Source organism: Dysidea avara, chromosome 9, assembly GCF_963678975.1.
Source record: "Dysidea avara chromosome 9, odDysAvar1.4, whole genome shotgun sequence".
NCBI lineage: Eukaryota > Metazoa > Porifera > Demospongiae > Dictyoceratida > Dysideidae > Dysidea > Dysidea avara.
Window position 1 is genome coordinate 22,509,329 of NC_089280.1, and position 18,613 is coordinate 22,527,941.

Here is an 18,613-nt window from a genome sequence, read left to right on the forward strand (position 1 = left end):
CAAAGCAGATACCACCATTAATTTTATTAGTTAATATTCATAATTTTAAAAAGAACAGCATGCCATCTTACCTATAGTAAACAAACATACATACATTATCTGATAAGCAATAAAATATATTAATATTAGGTCAACACATTTCCATTAGGAGTGGTACTATTATTCTCTAGTTTCTCTTGCTGATTATGAGTAGTAGTTGCCCACTTTGAATAATCATTTTTGTCCAGCAAAGAATCTAGCGGGTTGCTAGTAGCAGAAGAAGGAGGCTGTTCAGATTTTGTTTCACTCTGAGTAGAAGATGTTGATGGTAGTAGAGGTGGTGGAAGGGATGATCCAAAAGGATCGTCACCAGAAAATGACTGCATCACAGCCTTGCTTGGACGTAGCAGAAAACTTGATGATATTTTCTTAGCGATTTCTTCTGTGAAGCTAGACCGTGAATGGGACATCAATTCGCGAGCTACTGACTGGCCAAACTCTGTGGTCATGTCCAAACAGAACCCATCTCCCGGAGAGAATCCATCATCCATTTCTATCAGCTGTAGTTCAGGTGATTGAGTCAACTTTCGCTGCATCTCGGTACTATTGCAATGTGCAAGTGGCTGAGTGTTCTTTTGCTGTGTGGGTGGTGTGAATGCCTGACGATGTAGCTTTGGACTGTTTTTCTTTCTATCTCTAGGAGGGACAGGTGGTGTGTTAGAGTCCCTAGGGGGAAGTGGAACAGGTTTGGGTAAATCCCTAGTCGATAACATGGAATCAGGCTGTATTGGTGAACTCAGCAAGTCCCTTGGTGGAAGAGGAGGGGGATTCCCAGGGGGGACAAAAATTGGCAAATCATCATGGTCTCTTGGAGGTAGTGGTGGTGCAACTTTTCTTGTTGTCAAAGACAAATCCACGTTCTCTGACTGAAGCATGGTAACATAAGTGTTCTCCATCAGTTCATCTCGAGGTGGTAAAGGTGGTGCTGTCATACCAATGACATCACTACCTGACGAACTACTTGTGGTAGACGATGTATCAACATCGTCTGAACTAGAATGACTTTCCGATACACTAGAGGTTACTACGTCGGGTGAATCCACTACGGTATCGCCTGCAGTTATGTCCGGTACACCCAGTAATGTGTCCACTGAGACAGCTTTGCTTTGAGCATTTGCACGTTGTCTGCCACGTCTTCTAGGTGGCGGTGTAGGTGGGGGAGAAATTGGCACCAGGTTTGCAACTGGCGGTTCTGATGTGTCTGCTTTCATCACATTGATGTATGGTAAAGCATTACTGTCACCAGAATTTGGTATCTCTGTGCTTCTTTCAAGATCTGGATCCACAATAGAGTCTCTTTCTTGTTTATGCCTTTGATAAGATTTTGGTACGGGTGGGGGAGTCTTGTTCAAATGGGCTTGTTTTAGTTGCACCTGGTTTAAAATCAGAAAGTATCATCTATCATAACATATTGTGACATACCAGTCGCCTGACTGCTTCAGGATCTCTGAAGTACAAATCAGTTGGATTGGTTGCTGAAGGTAATTGAGTTGTACTGCGTTCTAGATGACGCTTGCTTGCATGCTCTTTCTCTCCCTACAACAAACATTAATGTGATATAACTGTGTGTGCATGTGTCTGTCTGTACATGCATATGAGTAGTATACAACACTCACATATCTAGTACTAAGCTGCTCTTGCCACTTGCTGAGCATTTGTCCACCCTAAAACACACAAGACCACCAAATAGTAAAATCAACACACACATACATGTCCTGTATATACACAATACATTACTAGGTGATTCTCTTGCACTATAAAAGCAGCCAGAATTATATCACATTCATTTCAAGCTCCATATTGAGAACTTAATTCATCAATGACACATCTCTAATCACCTCTTACATATGTATGTACACAGCACACAAGTAAACATCTACATGTTTAATTTTAAACCTTTTTATGTAAGATGCCACCGCCTCTACTAATTCCCTTCTGCAAAAATAAACAACAAAACATGAAACTCACTCATGCACAAAACGTACACAATTACCTTGGTGACTTTCATTGCTAACAGTATGCCTTCTTTAAGAGATTCAGCTTCAATAGTTTTCTTAGCAGGTGCTAGGATGAGCAATGAAGTATGCACACGTCATATGTAAAATGTCAACACAAGATCATTTAGGGACTGCAAATTCTACAACTGAAAATCTCTTAATGTTTAGGTTCTTTAGATATTTAGTTCAGCCATGCACAAGTTTCTCAGAAGTAAATTCTGAAATACATATCCACATGATTTTCATTGCTTGAAAAATTTTAAATGCACATATCCCTACAGTACTGTTATTTTCAAATTGTGCACAAGTGTATGTGAGTAGACAGAAATTTACAATAGATGTCAGTATTATTATGCCCTGTTTTACGTACTGAAAAAAAATTATACTCACTGTCTTCCCAGGCGTTAAGAGCATCATCAAATCTATCCCGGTTCATGCCTGATCCCTTCTTCCGCTGTATTCTACCATTAATGAATTGTTGGAAGTGTTGAAACTGTAGCAGATTTTCTAACAGGGATGACATGTTGGCACGAGACTTGATAAACCTGTTGAACAGGACTGATACTCAACACTATATGGAGACAATTTTTTTCACTTACAAGTCTTGGTCAAAACTGATCTCTTTATCTCCCTGTAACAAGACAGAACATGTCACTCACCTTAAAAAATTGTAAATATATATTTTTTAAATTGTAAATTTAAAGATGAAGTAGGGATCTATGCAACAAAAAGTAAAAGAAGAATGATGGTATTACAGCATAGGTCAGTGCGAAAGTGCTTACTTTGGCATTGAGTAAATTAATTGTTATAGCTAATGTGCCAAAGTAGGGACTTTCCCAGTGAGCTATGCTGTAATACCATCATTCATCTCTTGTTTCACTACTTCTTGTTGCAAAGATCCCACTTCATTTTTTAAATTTCCAATTTTTTTAAAAAATACTAGTTTATTTAGTTTTTTATTGTAGCACAGCTAGCTGCAATGTAACTTGTGACTGTTCTATTAGAATATCATACATAACTGTTGTATTAGAGTGACTGTTGTATTAGAGTATATCTCAAGTCAGCCAAGAGGTATGCAGCTAGCTAGACCAATAAGGGGTGAGGTCATTTTGTTTACTGTTAAGTAAACAGCTAGACTGTTAAGAGGTGTGGTCTCCAAACTCTATTGCTATTAGTCCACCTAGATCATTAATTGAAGGGCGTGGTCGTGAACCTATTGTGAACGGGATCTACTTGCACATATTCTTATAGTAGCACCAGGACTGAAGCATTTCTGAAACAGCTCTGAAATAATTCTGTGGCATCTACCATATAGCTGGTAATTTTCGAAAGGTTTTTATTTTCGGATATTTCGAAGAGGCCCTTCTCTTCGAAAATAAATTCCCACATCCGGTTGTTTTTCGAAAATAAATTCCCTCAAGTGAAAGCAACTGTCTAACTTTTGGTGATTTGTTCGTGTATTCCTCGAGTTTTAGCTCAGTATTGCTGATGATAATGGGTAAATTGTATCATTACTGTATCAATAACCAGAAAACATGTGATCCAGAATGGGAATTGATGCCGTCTGCTCTACAATCTATGGTGATTAGGATACTATGAGCTAGCTATGATCGAGCGTGATCGTGCCAGTGAGTTCACTCCACCCGAGACTCCCTCAGTCTTCTCTCCAGTGCACAGGAATGGGGATTATTCCAGCAGTAAGTCAGTTTTTGGCAAACATTCACGCATCTTCATAATTTATGACACGATTTTCCGTTTATTTGAAATCCATCCGGACTTCGAAATATGCACTCTTCGAAATTAAAATCTTTCGAAATTCATATTTTGCTTCTTGTACGAAAATTTCTGTTTCGAAAATAACCTGCTATACGGTATATATGTTGCTGAAAGAATGTGTTGATACGGAAAATTAACGCCTCGATATGGTTTCGTTGGATGAAGAAGAAGACAAGCAGCCAGGTTGAAGATGTGAGGCAGTGAGACTAAAATTCGAGTTTTAACAATTTTTTTAAGTTCTATATCCGGCCACCTGCAAGTGTTTTGTTATAATGCTATTTTATATATTATATGGACTAGTACTATTCCATAAAGGTGATTTTCGTCACGTAAAATGTCTCTAGGATTATTTTTAAAGGCAGAATTTTGGGTGGCGCGCAAAATTTTCAAGGTGATCCCTACTTAAACAGTACTGTTTGATATACAGAAAGCCATATGAATAACTCTCTAGGTCTATTACGTGGCAATACACTGCAAATATTTTAAGGACTCATTTGGATAAAAACACCATAATTATTGTGAAGGTTGGCAAAGAAAACTCTGCATCAAGTGTCCACATATGGTTACAGAGAGGCTTCACTACAACACACTACAATGTTTCTCAATATAATATCATACATGTACAACAGCACAAAGTGTAATGCCTTATAGAAATAGAGAGTGCTAAAGAGAGCTATAGGATCATGCATTTTTATCACACAATGTAACTTAAATGTTAAGGAAAAGTATTTTTTGACCAAAAAATTTGGAAGCTTAGCAAATTACATATTAACCCAATGATCAAATGTACTTTTGTTGTCCATAAAAATATTCTAACTATAGAGTAAAAATACTGACAAAATGTAGAAGATATAATTACAAATTTAGTGGTCACTACTCACTGGACGGAGTTTCAGTGCAGACTGGTAGCCTCCAATGATTGCAACAAACAAATCTAGAAACGCTTTGGCCACACTGTCACCTTGTGTGCTAGATGGCTTCTTCAGAACTTTCTCCAAACTGTGAAGCTGTGAAGGATAGAGGTACAAAAATAATCCTCAAGAATTCCAGCACTTGGGCTACATCCATACACAGGAGCCAACCACACTCCATAGGGTGAACACAAACAACACACAAATTTGCACAAAAAAGTAAATAAGAGTTCACACGGTCATGCACAGGTTGCCACTGCCATATGCACACGTACACACACGTACACACGTACACACACACACACACTACACAAACATACTGATGATGCAGGAAATCCCTCCAAATCAGCAGCTAAATAGGGTGATTCCAGTTGATTATCATCCAAATCCACAATGACAACATCATCAATAGGCATCTTATACACATCCTGTATCATCAAAATAAACACAACAATAACACCCTCATTGATGTAGGCTTTGTCAGGCTATATGTGACCAACTTGGCAAAAACCCGTCTAGTTCGCACAAACATGCGTTTTAAGAAAAACATTTTTTTTGGGTGAAATTACACATGTTACAAAGAAAATTTTATGCAAGTTTTAATCAAGCCATTACTTAGGAAAGGAAGTCTTAACCTATGCACCATCTTATTTGCCTACTCATTTGGAGTTCAAAAATCTTCGTTTCGTTTCTGTAGCCCAAATGGTTTGCGTGTCACAAACATTTGTTACGATGCTGTAGATGTAAACAAAATTGTTGCTGTTTTTTGTAAGTAAAACTGCTTTCATACACCTACGCGCAAGTGACTGTAGGGCTAAAACTATACCTTGGTCGATCTACCAATCCATGGTGAACATTGTAAGCCAAATCTCAACTCTGTAGACTAATCCAAACGGAAGTTATGGCTGCGAATGTAAGTGCCTGTAGTTTATTTTTACAATAATCACTGTACAAATCAATTTCTTTGCTCTCCCTACTTTCTAGTACTGTAATTCCAAAACTACCAACCATAATTGTAACTTAGGCGAACCATTCCTTGGACAATGCAGATACATAATGCTGAGAAAATGTTCAAAAATTACGCAAATTAGATGGGTTTTCGCTGAGATGGTTACATATAGCATGCACATGGGTGCAACACAATGCATGTGCTCTCTGTGTGTATAATTATGTATAGCGAACTTGTGCTTGTTATGGTACAACTTTTAAGTTCAGTAAGGATTAAATGTCCACTAGTATATCTGCAGGTGTAGGCAACCTCCCTTGTTCCCTACTTTTTTTCTATGATCCCTAATCAAATTTAAATTTTTAAATTTTTCCTTATACACTGTACTTGTTTGTTTACCTTCTTGTAAGATTATTATGACTGGTGAACCCACGTATACCGTATCAAAAGATAGGATGGTGCCAGAGGTAATGTTTTTGACTGAACGCACGCTTCAATTACTGACTCGAAAGTGAAGTGGTCATTATGCTTCACTTTCAGCTATATTCGTTCAGCCCATTATTCAATACTACAAATGAAGAACAGGTAGGAGAAGTGCCTCTGCAATCAATCTAGTCACCACGAAAATATGGACAGTATGCCAAAAGGCATGAAGCAATGCCGAACAGTGAAAAAAAAATCAAGTCTGTAACCTTAGCCATTATTGAGTTATGCTTATCTGAAGTCATCAGGCAGGCAGGGCAGGCAAGACAGGAAGTTAGTCAGTCAGTAGAAAAATCAATTGAATAACTTTTTTTTAAAATTGTAGCAATCTATTGGAAGCATTTAGGGTGGTACTGAAGGCACTTTTGGGCTTGGTTATACCTAACCAATACTGCCAAGACACCAGGATGATATATGAAGCTGGTTTTTGGGTGATACTTTTGGCCAGAAAAATCCAAACCTCCATGATCCTTAATACACAGTACGTTAATACACAGTATGATAGTACTGTATGATATTAGTGAGTTCATGTCTCATTGTATAGTAATGGTATGTACAGCATGTGTACCTACTGGAGACAGACAAGTAGCCAGTCTCTTGCACATGTTAGATGGTGGATGCATTCTTACATGACCTCTAAACTAGTCCTGTACATGAACATGAAGCCACCAGTAAGATTAAAAACTTCCCTGCTGCAACACAAATGTGATTGTGGCATAATGGCTTCAACCCTACAGTTAAATCTCTTTAAGAAGACCTGTTCTAGACGTAACAAGCCTTTGTAAAAAGATCTTTCAGGGAGAAGCCATTCAAGCCATTATGCAGTGTAGAGTTACAATATAGAGAAAATTTTAATCTAATTACTGAACAATGTTCAATAAGGCAATGAGGATACCTGGAACTTATAGAATAGTACAACAATGAGCATGTCATACTAATGTACTATTTGATATGTAGGACTTTACCTATTGTAGATATGAATTGGACACTACAAATGATGACTAATTGGTACAGTTTTTGAGGGGGGTGTGCATGTGTGTGTGTGTGGGGGTGTAGAAAGTGTGTGTGTGTGCGCGCGTGTGTGCGTGCATGTGTATAGTGCATGTATCATATTGCTTTGAATTACGACCAGTCTCATATAAACACCTGGTCTAGTTTAGTTGCTGAGGGTATAACAAAATAAATGGTGGGCCAGTCACAAATGAACACCTATACAGTCATAATTTCTAATAATTCTGTGCAGTGTTATAAATAAGGAAAACATCACAGAAAGCACAACACTGAGGTATGAAATTCCTTCATGAATGCTGGTCACATATATAAATGCTAGTAGTAGCCAGGGTAAAAGGTTGCAAACACCCGGGCCATAAGTAATGAAGTTACTGTAGCGAGTCTGATATCGTATAATATTATTACTACAGGTAACAAAGTTACTAATCTCATGAGTGCCATATTGGAGAATTAGGAAGACAAACGGCATGTTAAGCACCCCCTCAACTGTCAAAACTTAATGTGAATGAAGCCACACCAAACAGTAACCCACACTAAAGCCTTCATTGATGCCATACAAACAGGAACAGTTGATCAAAAACATAATACAGAAGCCAACCTGAATGCCTAAATAAATTGCTATTCATTTACAATGTATTATGCATTGTTTATGAGTGTTCAAGTAGGGGACCCCTAATGCTTATCAAAACAGTAATGATATAACCGTAATCAAGAGTTCATAATATATATACTAAGGAGAGTATCCTACTCTCATATACCCCTGTAGAAAGGCGTATCGTGAAGTAATGACGTAACGACAAGATGTTGTGGTTTGTGACGTACATGAAGCCGTAAAAGTGCAAGAATCATTAGCACCATTTCACATTTGCGACGCTCAGGATAGCTGTATTCGCGAATGGCCTAGTAAGAAACGCCTACGAAGCGGTCTTAACCCATGAAGGAACGATTGTAGTTGGGTGAGAAACGCTTAGAGCTGGAGTTAATTTGGTTGCTAGTGACGTTGGTAGGCACGCGTTCAATCGATACCATGTTCAACTAATGACATCATTAATTATACAAAGAAAAACGGGCGAACTCAGAAGTGTTACATCATAACTTCACGATACGCCCTTCTACAGGTGTATATGAGAGTAGGATATACTCTCCTTAGTATATATATTATGAACTCTTGCCGTAATGTACATGGTTTATGAAATTCTGATTTAAGGATTCAATCAACAGTCTCCAAATTGGCAAAAGATTTGGTACTAACAGACATGTCTGACCCTATAAAATTCTGCCTCAAAATGAAGAAATATTTTGATACAAAAAAAGGGGTCACACATACTCAGTTTTAAGTACACATTAAGCACAGAGAGGTTACACTGTTTGTTACTAAAAGACACTCACATACACTCACACACGTACACACACACACCTCCATTAAAGACTTGTGAATACCCATTAGGAAAGGCATCGGTGCACAGCAGTAGTCCATCAGGCTTGGTGGCATGATTGGACAAAATATGTGTTGCCTGCGTACATAACAAAATGTATGCATATTTTATGATATGCATCAATTAGAACATACCAGTGTAGAGGGTACAGCATAATGTCCGTTGCATGAATACAGGCTGAGAGCTGAAATAGAAGAAAACAACAACAGGGCTAAAACTGATATTAGATTACATCATCTCTTTGACTTTTGGTCTGAACACATTAATACTCTTTTTAAATTTATTTATATTTTGTCATGAACTTGCTTGAACAAACACATCAAGTTTGTAGCCACCATGATTCAGGACCACATCAAAGAAAATGTATTAACAATTACCCTAACAGCTTATACAGTTGTAGATACATATATTGAAGGTTGATATCTTTAGAGCTATAGTATGTTCACGTTGAGCTGAATCCTCAAAAACATTTAATAACTCATGGATGCAATTACACACGATCTTGAAATTCGGCTCATTTGTAGTACTGCTTGACCCGCTAAAAATATTTCAAAATGTTTTTGTTCAAATGTTTGACATAATATTTACGGCCAATCAAAAATTGTACAATATACTTCCTATGGGGAAGCCATATAAGTACAGTGTCCATTACAGCCCTTTCCCGAACTTGTAATGGAGCCAAACTGTACGTGTCTGTTGTTGACACCTTTGCTGTTACCAATAATCATCTGGTTGGCTGAAATGTTAACTCAGTTGAGAAAAAAATCCACTTTTAATTTTTAGCTGTTTTTCAGGATTCAACTCAACGTGAACATACTATAGCACTATATTTTCTCCATGGAATTAGTATGAAATTTCATACAATATTTATGGGAAAAAATCATAGTCAATGTATGAACTTCTAACAGGTTCTTACTACTGCAAATTTCATGAAAAGCTTGTCATGCACAAAAACATTTTCATCTCAAGCACTTCTGAGCACACCAGCAGGGCTGACTGCTCAGTGATAATAATAATCACTTCGTGGATTAATAAATTAAAAATAAAATAAAATACACACACATATCCTGGGTTTTCCCCAGCAGCTGTAAAGTTTGCTATACATCAAAGTCATTGTGAATATATAGAATCAACCAAAGTGACGATAGGAATCAATAGACTTACCAAGCTGAGACTGTTGGAATGCATTATAATTCTCCTCTCAAATATTGCACTGTACAAACAAGCAGATACAGACACATAATATTAGTAAGGTAGAGTACATTACTATCATGTACAGTATATTACATACGTATAGCAAACATATTATAGTAACTACCTGGCAAATATCGCAATGATGACTTCGTGACTCAAATTGGTGTACATCAAGTTAAGATTATGCTGTAGTGTGAACAGAACACGTATATATAAATTTACTAGAGGTCATGGTATCTTTATTGTAAGGGCTACACTGTCTAAAACAGAAACAATTCTCTAGACATTACCATTTACTTATCTTTGTTATAAGTGTACACACATACGATAAAAATACAAACTTAAAAGGACAACATTTGGCTTAAATTGTGGTTGTGGTGGAACTACAATATTAACACATATCCACTCACATCTTTCGGTAGTACTGGTGACTTCAGAGGATGGGGTAGTGAAAATCGATAGGTCTGTTATAAAACATCAGCAATAATAACAACAGTTACATTACTATGGAAAATATGCTATATGGAAATATACTACCTATTACAATAATTGTACACTGATTCTACGAATAATCTTAAACTTGTGATGCCATAAATCGCTACTACATCAGGGCTCAACCCAGAATATTAACCTAGAGGGGGCGAAGTAAGTTGCTTCAGATTCTAGGGGGGTCTGGGGGAATGCTCCCCCAGGAAAATTTTGAAAATTTAGGTATAAATATACTCAATTCTGGTGAAATTTTACTGTGATGCCATTGAATATTGACCAATGGATTATACAACTTTGGGATCAATTAAACCTTTCCATTTCTCAAGGCTTTAGGTATAAACCTAGGGGGGGGGGGCTAGATTAACTCCTGTTAACATATGATGGGGCTTTAGAGTGCTGTATAATACGGTACCAGCAGGGAACAACAGGCTCAACTACCTGTGCATTGTACACACGTTTTAAAACAAATGCCATTTCTTGACATCTCTTTATTTGCTGTGTACTCTAAATGCAGGTGTGTGTGTGTGTGTGCGTGTGTGTGTGTGTGCATGCGTACATGAGTGTGTTACCAACCTCCTTGTGGTGGGCCTAGTAACATGCCACTCTGGTGGTGTGGCTAATGGTAGCAGCCCTGAATATGTGGTGGAGATCAGGCAGTGCCTTTAAGTTGGTGTGGCAAGCCAACAACAGGGTTAACATCATGCACACAGTCCATACATTGCATCTAGGATGGACTAATAAGAGACTCAGTCCCTGCTATTGTCAGTGGCCCATCGGGAATGATTTCATTCATCTGGTCTAAATAAATCACTTGTAATTAGGCTACCCAGCATCCCTTGGCTAGGTGGGTGGGTGGGTGTCTCCCATGGGGGTGGGGAATAAAAGTTCGGGACAGGCAGTCAAGAAGTGTGTGTAGCATGAGTGCAAGAGATGTGTACATACACATGTACATACAGTGTAAGTGCTTGTGATTTGCACATGCATGTGCACTCACATGTCTTTCCTTTTAGCATACTGGTGAAATTGAGGGGAAAAACTACCTGAATTTTATTGCTGAGAATTTGGCCTATACAGGTAACCAATTATCAATTGAGATGAAAGCTCTGTGTAATGTTTCAATTATGTTAAATGTTTATAATCACAAGCATAAGTGTGTATGCATGTGAATATTGAAGCGTGTGCATGTTATATACACACATGCACATCTCTGTATAAAAAAATCTTCTTGTAAACCATTCTCAGTTAGATTTTCTAGTGATTGTGTTAACTATCACCTTCAACAATCACACAAACTGACTATAATGTAATTACATGTGTTACAATATTATAATGTTTTATGCATCAATAGTCATCCAACATCTACCATAAATACTACAAAAGGACATTGTCTGTTACAGTACATTACAAGGCAGGAAATGCATTAAAAACACAAAATTTGTGTTTAGTTTTCTCAGGTTTATCCTGTTTGTTAATTTGTTAAATCAGTGACACATCATTTAGAGCTTTCCCCAGCCAAACAAAGCAGAGTGGTAAAACTGTCAACTTGCTACCAACATCAAAGTCAATTATATACATTCTTTTTACTACATCAAAAGAATTTTGGGTGAAGTACAGCAGTGCTGCACCACTCTTTAGGGAAGCCCCTGTCATGTCACTTAATTATACTACTCAGTACTATGGCACATTTATAAGCCTTTTCCATAATGACGTCACGCTAATTTCAATTTGGGGTACTCTTATATTTTCGAGTACTGTTTCCTACGACGTGAATGTTTTTTATTCATTATTACAAGATTAATAAAACGTATACCGAGGCACAGCGATCAGGTATGGTTACTATGAAAAACAGTCCTAATTTATCAGAGTAGTGTACATGTGACTAACATGTGACTAACAGGAAGTTACAGTACCATCAACACAAAGGAGCCTCAGTTGAAGATGCATATACCAACCAGTGTTCAAAAGTAGAAAAGTTCGTGAGGGATTTAGTAAGTGGCCAATGTCACTTGGCTATCTGCAAAATTTTCGTTCTCAAAACTTAACAATTATCAGAATTGGCTTTATGCTATATATGTGTGTGAAAAACAAACGATCCTCGAAATAAAACTACAAATCCGCAAAAAAAATATGTATCTCGAAAATTTGTATGCATATATATGGTAACACAATTCCAAGTGTGCCCAGAATCATGGGTATTCTATAGGGCTCAATGATGTTCCACAATTCATTGTAAATATAAAACAATCCATATATACTTTCTACGATGGTCAGTCTAAGACAAAATTCTAGAATGAACCCTATACAGTAAACCTGTGACCTTTGAGATTCATCAACTAATTGACATCTCAGATTAATATTGAGTTTTCTAATGCACATATTACCACCATAATGTACCCCATATATGGTATAGCTACTTCTACAAATGTTTTGTCAGCCACCAGTGATGCTTTCCTACAATATTTAAAGTGTTATGCAGTTATGTATACAGTAAATGTGGCAGGTTACGACTATTACATGAGATTATGCAACAAGGTGTCATATTAGTCCTAGTAATGTCACACAGTTCCAATGTACAATATATTGGAGCAAACTGGACCTTATCTACAGTCAAAAGTGGTGAAGTCTAATAGTATTCATTGATCAAAGTCTTATATACTCTATATAAACAAGTACTTGTATGGTACACACTTAGCAGTGAGGGTCTTGAATACAACTTGCAGGATATCTCCATTGATGGTATATACAGTGTGTGTGGCAGTGGGCTATTTAACTGCCAATTCCTTGAAATATTTGATGGGAAGTCTCACCATTGTGTCATGAATGACGTATTGTCTATGCTCCCATCATTTTTAAAATTAAAGTTTATAAATGATTGCTAAAACTGTGCTTGTGTAATAAAGAGGTAGGCCTGGTCTAAACTCATGTTTGCTCAAAGAATTGAGTCGCACATCTAACATGTATTTTACATATGTACTTAGGTAATGCATAAAGCAATAGTGAAGATGTACTACTCAGCAGCCCATTGGGTAGGTGATCACATGTACATAAGCTTGTCACCCATTTTCCAAACTGGCATGAAGACTTCTGCCACTCCAAACAATTTAGTTTTTTTAGTTAATATCCCTTTCACTGCTACGACTGCATTTATCTGGTACGATGCTATAAAGATGCTTGAGTACAATTCTAATGCTATCACACATTTTAAAGCATGATGTGCTTACCCTAAAATGGGCGCACCCCACAGAGGTCTCATTTCTGGGACATCCTTCACACACTATTGTGGATTTTTTACATAATACCACAAAGTTTCTTATCAGAAAAGACGAGTTTTCATGAATCCTCGAGTGGATAGTCACATTTGAAGTCCACTGGATAGGCTAAGACAGCCAAGGAATGGGCAAGGTTGACTAGCCAGGGGTTAATCTAGGGGGGGGGGGGGGGCTGTGTCCCTCTGGGTTAGCTATTGCCCCCCCCCTAGGTTTATACCTAAAGCCTTGAGAAATGGAAAGGTTTAATTGATCCCAAAGTTGTATAATCCAATGGTCAATATTCAATGGCATCACAGTAAAATTTCACCAAAATTGAGTATATTTACACCTAAATTTTCAAAATTTTCCTGGGGGAGCATGCCCCCAGACCCCCCTAGAATCCGAAGCGACTTACTTTGCCCCCTCTAGGTTTATATTCTGGGTTGAGCCCTGCTAGCCAAACAAAAACAACGTAGTCGAGGTCCATAGTCTATAGCAGGTATGATAACTAGTAGTGTAGTGTACAATGAAGCTTGTATAGCACGATTTGATGTGGACTGACAGGGTCACCCAGGAAATTTAGCAACGAAAGGGATTTACTAATATAGGTGTTATACAGCCTTCATTGCTACTTGGTGCAATCAACCTTTTGAATAAGTGGGTATGAGCAGAGACAGGCACACACAACAGACAAAAACTTTTTTCCAATCTACCTCAGGAAACCAGGTGAGCCATACACTTACCCACAGGAAAGAGGGGGGAAGCCTCAGGAAGTATGTCTTGACCATTAACCACTTGTTGTACCAATGTATGTTACATCATTGGAGACTTGGAAGTTAAAACATAATGATGTCATAATATTAACAGAGTGACCCTTGCGCATGACACCTTGTTGCCAAGTGATTATACCACATTTTGGATACTACCAAGGAGATTTTGTGTGGCAAACAATGTACTAAATGCAGAGCATAACGTACTTAGCTGGACCCTATTGTAGACAACTGGCTAAAGTGCTCTTATTAGAGAGGTGTTCTAATCAAGTGTCCTGATTATAAAGGTGTCCACAATTTATTCGGAGTAAAGGGCTCCACTATACTGCTGCACAATTACCTCTTAACAAATGGAACAATTTGAAATATGAATCACTGAATCATACTCATGATAATCAGAACAGTTGTCCATTGCCCCATTCATATTTGTATACACACATTTTGACACTTCAAATCAGGACAGTTCACTAAAACAGTGGAACCACTCTATTATGGACATTTTGGGACCCAGAATTACAGAGGTAAAAAAATGTATTAACCAGACAGACCAAAACTTTTGTTATTATTATGAAGATTTTTCTGTTCTGTCCTTAATTCAGGGAGTTCGTTAAGAGAGGTTCCACTGTAAGCTAATAAGGACAACTCCCAAGGTGTCCAACATGTATCATTACACCATTACTCTCTCATGGAGAGTGCTACAACTAGCTGTTACAAAATGATGGCTGACCTGAGAGAGACTGCTCTGTGGAGTAATGGATATTGTGGGAGCCTCCTGATCCATATTGTTTATATCTGGGATGCTGTGGTCATAGAGGGCTGAAAGGAACGGCTCCACTTTATGTACCTGTAGTGATAATACAACACAATGTTTAGTGCCTACTTCAACAATATGACCAGCTCATTATAGTGACAGTGGTCCCAAAACATATGTAAATAGGTAAGGTTTTATGACCTCATTAATAAGACCACTTCAATATAGTGACCATGTCAACAAGTCTACCTCATCATACAGCACAGTAGTAACACTTTCTCATTTCACTACCTTTTTTGTTGTTGCTATGATCCCTTAAAATTCCTAACTTTTTCTTGTACTTGTTATAAAAAGAATGTCAATTTGGTCCCCATTTGAAGGTGTAGCCATATAGTAGTGAGGCTTAACTGTGTAACAAAAGTGAACAAGATAGGGATTTGACCCTGCTTGGTCTCCACTACATGGTCAGGGCCATGGGTGTTGCCATTAGCCACACCACCAACAAGTGGCACATTACCAGGCCCACTACTACACTACACAAAAAGAGTTAAGGGGGGCACGTTACTAATTTCTATGGCTTCACATGCAAAATCTTGGTTTTTGTTGATCTGTGCTTGCTTTCCATCCCCTTTCGCATCAGTTGTGTTTGTGGTAATTAAAAATCACCATCTCCAGTTAGAAGTACTGACTTTATGACTTAGTTTAGTATTTCAGACCTAAAGAATGAGAATTCTACAAATTTTGGATCTAGTCTCACAGTTTTAAATTTACGCTTCTTAAACTTTGTTATCAGCTACCTAAGTATGTTTATAACAAAATTATGGAAATAAATTTGTGAATATCAATTGAGCTATTGACCTCTTTAAATTTTCTATGAAAAACAGTTGTCTACTCTTTTGAAGCCATAGTAGTCATTCCTAAAAATCCTTTTCCATACTTTTAAAGATAATGTTATTACAAGCCACTGCAAAATTTTTTGGGGAGTTTCACAATTAGCTATAGAAGGAGAATCGATTTTAGCATTAAAATTACAGTGTTTTGTAACCACGCCATAATTTGTACATACTTCAGAGGATTTCACTCAGATTTACACTAAGTTCAATGTCTTAACTACAACATGTGTTATACATCAGGTGGAGAACAGTATTTGTGTTGGTTTTACAATTTCATATAAGACACATAATTTTATTCAAGGAAGCCATAGGACATAGTTGCTTGCCCCCTTAAGATGCCACCATAAGGTTCTTTGACAGTGTATAAAGTATGGACACATGCCCACAAATCACATACAGGCTCACCACACAACAAAGGGAGAAACCCAACTATGAGTACTTTCAAGTTTATAATAACACTTCACAGCATTCTTTAATTTCTTATGGAGTGAAATAAATTTCATACTATATAAGGCTAAGTCCATGGTAGGGTCTATTTACATGTGGAAGTTTGTGTGGCATGTTTGTACTGTTATGGGTATTGTGTGTGTGTGTGTGTGTGTGTGTGTGTGTGTGTGTGTGTGTGTGTGTGTGTGTGTGTGTGTGTGTGTGTGTGTGTGTATGTGTGTTTGTGTGTGTGCATATGTGTACTGTGGTCAGCAACTCTTCATGGTAACCCCTGGGCAATGGCTATTAGAAGACTAATACAAACAATGATCGCAAGGTGATTTACAGCGTGCCAAGCCCAGGATATATATCACATAGCACACAACAACCCAGTGCCCCTGTGGAAGCTTTTTGCAACCACAACAAAAACGCTGCTGCTAGTACAGTAGTTGGGTCCTTCAGTTATATGCAGACCAATACACCAATACATTACTAGTAAACCAGGTGTATGACAGTCCACCCTTGCTATCATCTGCAGGCCCCTTCCTTTATGGAAGGTTGCATGACCTGTAACTGGGTAGAGAAGAACAGGAGTGTAGCAAGTATACAAACAGACAGAGCTTGGGTACATCAGTAACAGAAGGCCATCAGTTATCATTAAAACATAAAAAGAATGGCTAAACAAATTCTACAACACAGTACGCATTGTATGCCGCAATACAATATTACAAGTAACAGACATAATCACATACTTCTGATAGATCTTTTTTAAATTCAGAAACCTTTTCCAATGCCCAGTAGAAGAATTCAAACCATGGCAGATAACTACAAACACAAAAACCTTTCTCAAAGAACTTTATGCATGCACACACTGACACACACCTGAATAAACAGTAGCATTTGACACAGTTAGTCCCCTTTGGATAATAACAAAATCCAAATCTATAATTTCCATCGATGTCAGTTAGGGTGAACGTAAAACACTGTGCTTTCGATCTAAGTAACAAAAATTACAAAACTTAATTTAGCGCATGTTGTGTGTGTATACATGTATGTACGTATTGTGTACCAGTGGATGGAAACAGGTGAACGGTCCCATTAACAAACAAGCACACAACACAATTGTTTACTGTCCCAAAGCTAATAGCAGCGGTGCCAATTACAAGCAAAGCACCACGCACTCAATACCTTGGGTTTTTTTTTTTACAGTACATAGTTTACACATACTCAATACCAATGCTCAATGTACTTACACTGTAAAAGGTTTACATGGAAAACAGAATTTAGGAAAATTCTTCTTTGTGTCCTAAACAGAAAGGTATTAAGAACATGCCTACAGTTTAAACGTTTCTTACCTCGTCCCACTCGTAGTCTTTAGGGAAAGTTTGTAGTAGCGTGGGCTCTGCAATTCATCCAAAGTCAGTAAAAGAAATAGCAGTAGATTTACACTTACCGCTTTGTTTTTCTGCACTCGCACAAACATATTCCGTGAAGACCTCGTAAATGTGCTTAGGTGAAGGACTAGAAAACGAAGAACAAAGTAAACAAACAACGCAAACCCAACAAGAATCGAGGCCAGTTGCGTTTACCACGAGTATGTGACCCCGTCAGAAATCACTGTTTTTAACTCCTATTTCGTGTACCTCCTCCCTAAACTTAGTAGCGGTAAAGCTAGCCTTCTGTTCGCTTTCTGATATGACACAGAAAAAGGACACTCAACTTACCATAGTCTAGAACTAGGATCTTTAATGACCACCGTAACATCATCCTCGTTCTTCGACATGTCCTAAACAACTTCACCTATCACTAATTAACGCACTGTTCTAGAAGCCCTCTCACAACAGATACGCTCAGTGCGAGTATGGTGCGCGGTAACTGAATCGATTACCTAATTATGCGTTGGCAAAACTTTCTTCGGAAAATTGCCATGATCTATTTTCACTGAATTTGCTGTTTCAAGAGTGTATTCCTTTCAGGTTTATGTCTTGATTCAGCAGTGCACAGATCGAGGCACGTAATGCAAGAAATCTGCCGGCACACATGCTGTATAGTTTATTTACTTACATTCTAATTTAATTTGTAACTAATCATTGTACTATGCTCATGCATATGAGTCTTACAATTATAAAATATAATATAATAATAATAGTACCGTGTCCGGAAATTTTTGATCTCACGTGATACGATACGTAAATAAGTCGCGTGTTCGGAAATATACTGTCACCGTGTAAGAAGGACCCCTA

The 18,613-nt window shown here is 37.8% G+C and overlaps 1 protein-coding gene across 1 annotated transcript; it reads right to left on the bottom strand.

Moving 5' to 3' along the window:
• Nucleotides 1-21: 21 nt before the first annotated feature.
• Nucleotides 22-18,282, bottom strand: LOC136267423 (DENN domain-containing protein 1A-like). The gene is made up of 21 exons (XM_066062574.1): nucleotides 18,095-18,282; nucleotides 17,824-17,891; nucleotides 17,726-17,772; nucleotides 17,624-17,676; nucleotides 17,253-17,366; nucleotides 17,123-17,195; nucleotides 15,028-15,144; nucleotides 10,204-10,257; nucleotides 9,918-9,979; nucleotides 9,764-9,812; nucleotides 8,734-8,783; nucleotides 8,581-8,677; nucleotides 5,044-5,151; nucleotides 4,694-4,819; nucleotides 2,636-2,667; nucleotides 2,427-2,581; nucleotides 2,033-2,103; nucleotides 1,936-1,974; nucleotides 1,656-1,703; nucleotides 1,462-1,575; nucleotides 22-1,412 (listed from the first exon to the last, which is right to left on the bottom strand). Exons 1-21 carry the CDS (start codon nucleotides 18,151-18,153, stop codon nucleotides 126-128), a joined length of 2,823 nt encoding a protein of 940 aa, XP_065918646.1. The 5' UTR covers nucleotides 18,154-18,282; the 3' UTR covers nucleotides 22-125.
• Nucleotides 18,283-18,613: the final 331 nt, after the last annotated feature.

What these genes read in the sequence shown, in the direction of transcription:
- LOC136267423 (XM_066062574.1), bottom strand. Translation starts at nt 18,153, where the DNA reads ATGTCGAAGAACGAGGATGATGTTACGGTGGTCATTAAAGATCCTAGT. An exon ending in AGGGATTTCCTGCATCATCA is followed by an intron (nt 4,820 to 5,043) that starts GTATGTTTGTGT and finishes TATCCTTCACAG; the next exon opens with CTTCACAGTTTGGAGAAAGT. An exon ending in AGCAGCTTAGTACTAGATAT is followed by an intron (nt 1,576 to 1,655) that starts GTGAGTGTTGTA and finishes TGTTTGTTGTAG; the next exon opens with GGAGAGAAAGAGCATGCAAG.